Below are 8,866 nucleotides of genomic sequence, written 5' to 3'. Positions count from 1 at the left end.
TCAACATCAAGAAGAATCCTTAACAGAATTCAACTAAACCTGCCATCCACAAAATACCTAACTACAAGCAAATTTCCCATTCTATGCTAACTTATCTGGATGTAAAAACCTGGAATAACCTACCAGAAGCAATCAGAAAAGAGACAAACTACACCGCATTCAGGAAAAACCTGAAGACCTACCTCTTTGACAATTAACTGTTTCAGCTTCTGTATAGCACCCCCTACTTCTAGGCCCTTCCCCTTGCTTCTCCATGCCCCCCCTTCTACCTTCCATAAACGGCACTTACATCCCTGGCGCATAGCTACACCTAGTGACACCTAATACAGAAGTAGGCGTGGTTAAAGATGGCGCCAGAATTAGGTGTTACTTTGCATGATTCTCTGATGCACCTAGGCACTGGAAATGTAGGCCTTTAAAACCCTGGCCTACATTTTCAGCGATAGGGTCTGTGGTAGCCGCGATTCTGGAAGCGCTACTTGTCGGTGATTGACACGCGGCAGGCGCCCATTTTGTAGTCAACTGCTGCAGCAGACGCCACTTCCAGAATCAGCTTCAAGGGGCCATACTCTTATTTATGGCACCTAAAAAAAATTTTTTTTTAAATCAGCGCCAACTAGAACAACGCTTAGCATAATTCTACAAGGTGTGTGTACCTTTTATTGAATCACACCTAAGTTGTGTGTGTATCGGGTGTATTCTATAAATTTTAGGAACGCTCATAATCTGCCCTTAGCTATGCCCTCTTTTCAACTTCATAAGCTGCAACAGGTGCATACTTTTTACAGAAGTGCACTTTTCAAGTTGTGCACATAACTTAATGCCAATTATTGGCCCCGATTAAGGCAATCAAATTGTGTGCATACAATTGGTTATGCGCAAAACTTTAGGCGTCATACAGAATTTGAAGTTACCTCATTTGTAATGGCTACATGGGCTGCCACTTTTGATTTGAGAAACAAGACTCTCAGCTTTACACAAAATAACTTTGAAATGTGACCGGAGGTCTATTGTTGCCTATTACATAAACTCTGACCGAGCGGATTTTATCTGGAGTTGGTGGATATTATGGTACTGTGGAAAATTTATTAAGAAGTTCCAGCATCACCAAAGCTGCTGGATTTATACTTTTCCCTCCATATTCGCTGTGATAGGGGATTAACATAACCACAAATACAGAAAAAACGCAAATAACTTTTTCGTATGTTATTTGCTGTTTATATTAAAAACCATCGTGAATATGGTGAAACCGCAAATAACACGGTGGGAGACCTGGCCTGTTCCTGAAGGAGAGGCAAAACACGGTGAAGAAAGTGCTGAGAATCAGCGATTTTTCTACAGAAGCTGATGTAATGGGGGGAGGGGGGCGGAGCCAGCAAGCTAAAAACCACGAATAATCAAAACTGCGATTGCTGAAACTGCAAATACGGAGGGAGAAGTGTATAGGTTTTATTGGTACATGACAGTCACCACAAACAGTTCAAAGAAGAACAGTTTTATAACACCCCAGTGGAATATCTTCTTCTCATCTGGGTTTCACCAGCACCTTCACTATAGTTCCTTCTAAAGGCACAAAATAAGTTTAAAGTTCAGCTCCCACAATGAGGAGAAAACCCCCCAACCTATCTTTTCCTCTTGAAATCAGTCCTTGTCCACCTTTAGACAGGCATTTAGCTTGGTTTTCTCAGGCTGAACCAAACCTGCATTCTCCAGGCAAAGCAAATCAATTACTAGACCAGACATGGGCAACTCTGGTCCTCGAGGGCCGGAATTCAGTCAGGTTTTCAGGATTTCCCCAATTGAAAGCAGTGCATGCTAATAGATCTCATGCATATTCATTGGGGAAATCCTGAAAACCGACTGGATTCCAGCCCTCGAGGACTGGAGTTGCCCACCCCTGTACTAGACTTTTGACTTCCTTTTCAGTCTATTGCAGTGCACATCCTGAAAGGCCACATTGAGTTTTTATAGTGAGGCCAAACTCAATGGCTTTAGAGACCAACCTCCCCACAATGACCCTTTTCTGGTTCTAAGAATTCAAAGTCTTCTGTAACATTTTTCTCCCAGAGATGGCCCAAGTTTTACACTCTTTTCTCTTATGGCAGCTTTAATCAAAATGCTATCAAACACAAACTTTTAGTTTTCTGTTTCCAGCGCTCAGGAAAAAAAAACCATAAAACGATACTCCTGAATAGTGCTGCAATATTTCATTTCCAGCAGTTTCACTTTTACTCATTGTCAGTTTCTATTTGACTTTCAGGTAATGAAAAATCAGATTTATTTAGAATTCCATGGGCTCTTCCTTGCTCAAAGACTCCCTACTATCAGAGTGTTCCTTCAGAAAATCTTTTATTTACTTAAAATTATTTATAACCCGCACCCGCTTATCCACAAATCTAAGCGAGGAACAAAATCACATTCAAACAAACAAATTCAAAACAGGAAAGCAAAACAGGGTAAAAAAAGAACAGCCACAACTCACACCAAAAAAGCGCTCAAATAATACCGTTTATTCACCCCTTTCTAAAAGACCAGAGCATAACAGATTGGCACAGAAACAAAGGTAAAGCATTCCATAGCGCCGGGCCCTGGACAGAAAACAGACTTACGATTCCCCGTAAGCCTCACCACCGCTAAAGATGGAATCCCTGCATTTCAAATTCAGGGCATTCAAATACACATTCTTGAAGCTGTCTAACCTGGTTTCTTTGATGAGCTGTGCTTCTCCTTTCCAAGCCTGGCTGGGCTACAGGTTTCACTTCCTGAGTCTGCTCAGAGCTGCTGTTGCTGCCTTGTGTTCCACTGCTCTGTGTTCCTTTGCTAGGCTTGAGGGAACTAGCAACAGGTGTAGGTTGTTCTCTAATTATCTGCCTCCTAGCGAGAGGTGTGTGTTTGCCTAAACCGGCTCCCTGCTTACAGCTTGGTGTGACCTGTTTAAGAGCATTGCCTGCATCTTTGCTTCCTGGCTTTATGGTTCCCACCGGGGTTGGCTCCATCTTACTGAACCTGAATTTGAAATGCAGGGATTCCATCTTTAGCGGTGGTGAGGCTGTTCTCTGTCCAGGGCCTGGCGCTATGGAATGCTTTACCTTTGTTTCTGTGCCAATCTGTTATGCTCTGGTCTTTTAGAAAGGGGTGAATAAATGGTATTATTTGAGCGCTTTTTTGGTGTGAGTTGTGGCTGTTCTTTTTTTACCCTGTTTTGCTTTCCTGTTTTGAATTTGTTTGTTTGAATGTGATTTTGTTCCTCGCTTAGATTTGTGGATAAGCGGGTGCGGGTTATAAATAATTTTAAGTAAATAAAAGATTTTCTGAAGGAACACTCTGATAGTAGGGAGTCTTTGAGCAAGGAAGAGCCCATGGAATTCTAAATAAATCTGATTTTTCATTACCTGAAAGTCAAATAGAAACTGACAATGAGTAAAAGTGAAACTGCTGGAAATGAAATATTGCAGCACTATTCAGGAGTATCGTTTTTTGGTGTTTTTTTCCTGAGCGCTGGAAACAGAAAACTAAAAGTTTGTGTTTGATAGCATTTTGATTAAAGCTGCCATAAGAGAAAAGAGTGTAAAACTTGGGCCATCTCTGGGAGAAAAATGTTACAGAAGACTTTGAATTCTTAGAACCAGAAAAGGGTCATTGTGGGGAGGTTGGTCTCTAAAGCCATTGAGTTTGGCCTCACTATAAAAACTCAATGTGGCCTTTCAGGATGTGCACTGCAATAGACTGAAAAGGAAGTCAAAAGTCTAGTACAGGGGTGGGCAACTCCAGTCCTCGAGGGCTGGAATCCAGTCGGTTTTCAGGATTTCCCCAATGAATATGCATGAGATCTATTAGCATGCACTGCTTTCAATTGGGGAAATCCTGAAAACCTGAACCTAGGAAAAGATAAATTAGTACCGGGTTGCTTTCCAATGTGTGCCTCTTTCCTCCTGCTAGCTCTAGGCTGTGGTACAGGTTTATGCTTGTCAGTGGACTGGGTCAATTTAGCCTGCCTTTCACTTGTGACAGATTTCTCTAAGTTTACACTGGCACTCACAGGGACTTCTTTGTGATAGAAACCAACTTTCCCCCAAAGAGAACAGCACATGTAGAACACTTTTTTAGTAATTGTTAAGAGGTTGCAATAAATGAGGTTGCAATGACTCAGTCCCTTAAGCCATGAAAGTTTAATGAAAGATCTATAAATACAATTACATCAGTGTGAACATGTCCGATTAATTAAATAACCCCCCCCCAAAAAAAAAACAACAACAACCTATAGTACAAATAAAACAGCATATCACAGGTGTAGCACAGCAAATGGGCTTAGGAAACTGATTTTAACCAGAAGCAATTTACAAATCTAGTGTTGGTAAGACTGACACAGCAGCTCCTCTCCTACAATTGTCAAAATAGAACAAGGATGCATTCAACTTCTATCAATTATACAAAGCATTTGATCGTGCTATTTTAAATTGGGCACAACCAGTGTCTTGGTCCTATTTCATGCTTTAACACTCCAGTTTTGGTGAAAAGATGCGAGTAGCACAGGCCATTTTAATGGATGCACCATTAAACATTTTATCTGCTGCGGTTCTCTTTACTTATGGAAGTAAATATCTATTTCTCTCACAGTAATGCCCTAGATCAATGGTCTTCCCTAAATTTTAAATGGGAGCCACTTCGCATCTAAATGAGCTGAAAGTGATCCACCAAATATCTTCCCATGTGAGGCCTCTAAACTGCTAATCAGTGCATGTCCATAGAATCCACCTCACCATCCTGTCTTCAAACTTTTTATTGGGTGCATTTCAAATGCATCTCTTGTCTATTGAGAAATGTCTTGTCCTTCAAGCATGCAGCTCTTCTTCCCATCCACCCCACCCTTTCTGCTGAAGCAGAGCGAAGCACACAAAAATGCCAGAAAGATGAGGGTCACCCCAGAGGTTTCCAGGGGTTGCCACTGGCACCTAAATCTTGCACTTAAGAACACCATTGCCTATCAAAGCGAGTTTCCATTATTTCCTATGGGGAAACTCACTTTGATAAATGAGCATTTTGCAATCCAAGGTACCACTGTACTGTATTAAGATAAGACACGGAGCCAGAGGTACTCAAACAAATAGGAGAGGCCTCAAACAAGGCTAAAGTGCTCTACCTGCTCTTTACTGGAGTGGAAGAGTAGACTAAGGGTTATAGCAGCAGGCTGAAACTCAGAGAAGAACATAAGAACTGCCATACTGGGACAGACCGAAGCTCCATCAACCCTAGTATCCTGTTTCCAACCGTGACTAACCCAGGTACCAAGTACCTAGCTAGATCCCACTTAATAAAACAGATTTTATGCTGCTTATCTTAAGAATAAACAGTGGATTTCCCCAAGCCGTCTCAATAATGGCCTATGGATTTCCCTTTTAGGAATTTATCCAAACCTTTTTTTAAACCCCGCTAACTGATTTCACCACATTCTCAGCAATGAATTCCAGAGTTTAATTACACATGTGAAGAAATATTTTCTCCAGTTTGTTTTAAATCTACTACTTAGAAACTTCATTGCATGCCCCCTAGTCCTAGTATGTTTGGAAAGAGTAAACAAGTGACATTTGATTTTAAAAAGTAGCTTAACCCTTCAATACCCTAACTTCAGACTTAAGATGCTTTTTCCATACCGTGGAACATCATTTCCACCCCATAACATAATTTCCACTCATCTCTAGGGTCCTTCAGAAGATCATGAAGGACTTCATGCATCTTATACTAATTGCCCCTTGATAAGCAGCATGAAATCTTGCTACATTTGGGGATTTTGCCATGTACCTATGACCTGAATTAGCCATTGTTGGAAACAAGAAACTGGGTATGCTATCACCTTGGATTTCTAAGCTTATAAAAAGGGCAAAAAAGCTGCTTCTTTATAATGGTTAACACACAACTTTGGGGTCTACCATCTCTCACCAACTGCTTTACATTATGAGAAGGAGGAGGAGGCAGAAAAATTTATCTGGACAATCTGCAGAAATATCTATATTAATGGATTTATTTTCTACTTTTTTGAATAAATTCACCCAAGGTAGTTTACAGAAATAATAAAGCTGAACATTAGTCTGTTTCTCTATGAATAAGCCCATGTTCCCCCTGGTCTCCTCACAAAACAATTTATGGTTTATTTATTAAATATTTCAATATACCACCTTTCCTGCATAGCTTAACAAAGCCATTTTTCAATCAAAAATTAAAAACAATATATATAAAAAAGAAAAGAAAATCATAAAACAAACAGGATAAAGTAATGTAAGGAAAGAAAAGATAAGGAGATTAATGTATTCCCAGTGCCATGCCACCTCCGACTGATAAGCCATTAAAAGCTGTGGTATATTTTTTTAAAAAGATAAATGGGATGAAGTTCTCTCGTATGAGAAAAGACTAAAGAGGTTGGGACTCTTCAGCTTGGAAAAGAGACAGCTGAGGGGGAATATGATTGAGATCTACTAAATCTCAAGTGGTATAGAACAGTAAGAGTGAATCCATTTTTCACTCTTTCAAAAAGTACAAAAACCAGGGGACACTCAATGAAATTACATGGAAATACTTAAAACAAATAGGAAGAGGATGCCAGAGGATGGGTTACAGCACAGTTGGGTTTAAGAAACATTTGGACAAGTTCCTGGAAGAAAAGTTCATAGTCTGCTATTGAGACAGACACGGAGAAGCCACTGTTTATCCTGGATCAGCAGCATGGAATGTTGCTACTATTTGGGTTTCTGCCAGGTACTGTGACCTGGACTGACTGTGACCTGCTGGAAACAGGAAACTGGGCTAGATGGACCATTGGTCTGACCCAGTATAACTAGTCTTATAAGTGTTAGGGCAGTACAAAATTTTGGATAGAATGGTTCTAACTGAAATTGGGGAGGGAATGGAAGGGGCGAGTCTTAGGGTACAATTCAAATTGAACCAAGAAAAGTGATGGAGCCTGCCTGGATGGAGAAAGATAGTTAGCAATCCCCTATGTACTTCAGGGAGGATGCAGACTGCTTCTGTTAAATGTTTTAGTGCTTAATTTTTATCCCCAGATCTCATTACTAAGTGATGATGATTTCTGATTTTCTTTAAAAATGTTAACAGCAAGAGCTTCAGTTCCTAGGAACGTCACATCCTTCTTCAGTTTTCACATTCAGTAAGGAAGTACAAGTAAACACTTAGGGCTCCTTTTACGAAGGCGCGTTAGGGCCTTAATGCGCTGAATAGCGTGCGTTAAAATGCCGCATGCGCTAGCCGCTACCGCCTCCTCTTGAGCAGGTGGTAGTTTTTCGGCTAGCGCGCACTAATCCAGTACATGCGCTAAAAATGCTAGCACACCTTCGTAAAAGGAGCCCTTGGATCTAATTCCAAATTTGAAATGTTCAAGTTCGGATCCCAATTTACAACATCAAAAGTGAAAGTAACTTTAAGAAGTAAACAAATATCTCTAAGGACATGGCAAAACCCAAACCTAGGAAACTGGAGGCAGGGCTGCTTCTTCATACATAAACTCCTCCAGGACCTTGACTACGTTGTCGGCCTCTGGCATTTCTGCGTATTCAACTTTCACAATCTTTAGCAGGACATCTCCATTGCCACAGTTCTTCAGAAACATGTAACATTTAAACAAGGCATAATGACTCATTTCTGCCTGACGGATAAAACGCTTTAGGTTGTTCATGTCTTGTGTCGCCTGGAAAGAAAATCAAACAACTGGGTATATTTGAACTAAAACTGTTTCTTTAACAATAGGCAGAGTAAAGAAGCAAACAAAACAAAAAAAAAAAACCAACACAGATCAAAAATGAATGATCTCTGTTGGTAGAACAAAATTAATTTTCTTGATATTGTAGACATAGATCTGTAGACCAGAGGAAAGGCTGGAACCAAGAGACAATAAGGAACCATTTAAATACCTCCAAGAGATACAGGAGGTGAGCCTCTTTCAACAACAAAGAAACTCTAGAATGAGGGGTTACAGAATGACACTGAAAGGAGGTAGATTCAGAAGTAATCAAGGACTGAATTTCTACAGAATTGGGAACAGGTGCATGGAACAGCCTCCCCGTGGAGGTAGAAAAGAGCACTGTATTCCTTAGGGGATAATTTGTAGAAATGGGGGGGTGATAGGATAATCCAATTAAATAGCGGTATATTTCAATTGATTAATGGATATAAGAAACATGGTATATATGTATGAATAGAAAAGGAAAGGGGGTAAAATTATTGGAAATATGTTGTTATGAAATATTAGGGGATATATGTAATATGAAGAGATATATTTGTTGTGCATTAATGTATATAATAAAATGAAAAAAGAGTTTGAGGAAGAAAGGGTGGGGGGAGGGATAGGTTAAAGTATGATTAATTGTATTATGGAAGAGGGATGTCTAAGTATGTATATGTTTGGATAGATTATTTTATTGATATGGGAAGGGATGGGAGGTGGGTGGGGGGGAATTAAAACATGTATAATAATATTGTGTAAGAATGTCAAGTGAGTTATGTGAATTAATTGTAATAATATTGTACACTTGTTGAAAGAAATAAAAAGGAATAAAGATTAAAGAAAAAGAAAAGAGCACTGTATCCAAATTCAAGAAAATACAGAACAAAGCACAGAACATCTCTGAGAGATAAGAGGGGCTGTAGAGCTGTACAGTTGATGTCCTGGGCAGACTCAATATGGTCTTTATCTGTCATCATGTCCTATGTCCCTAAGTTACTTTTCATTTGCTGTTCTTAGGGGTTCTTTACTAAGCGGTGGTGAAAAAAGTGGCCTTAGCATATTTTTACACCAGGGCTACCCAAGTCTGGTCCTCGAGATCTATTGGCAGGCCAGGTTTTCAGGATAGCCATAATG

General features: G+C 40.0%; 1 protein-coding gene across 2 annotated transcripts in view; it reads right to left on the bottom strand.

Annotated features, from left to right (window-relative positions):
* Nucleotides 1–5,458: 5,458 nt before the first annotated feature.
* Nucleotides 5,459–8,866, bottom strand: part of C10H17orf75 (chromosome 10 C17orf75 homolog) — a 41,002-nt gene continuing 37,594 nt past the window's right edge. For both annotated transcript variants that reach the window (XM_033960845.1, XM_033960846.1), the window contains one exon: nt 5,459–7,696. In XM_033960845.1, the coding sequence (XP_033816736.1) occupies nt 7,475–7,696 (222 nt within the window). In that variant the 3' untranslated portion in view covers nt 5,459–7,474. The remainder of the gene's footprint in view (nt 7,697–8,866) is intronic.

Source organism: Geotrypetes seraphini, chromosome 10, assembly GCF_902459505.1.
Source record: "Geotrypetes seraphini chromosome 10, aGeoSer1.1, whole genome shotgun sequence".
Classification (NCBI taxonomy): Eukaryota; Metazoa; Chordata; class Amphibia; order Gymnophiona; family Dermophiidae; genus Geotrypetes; species Geotrypetes seraphini.
Note: the sequence above shows the minus strand (reverse complement) of the source record. Positions and strands in the feature narration are given on the sequence as shown.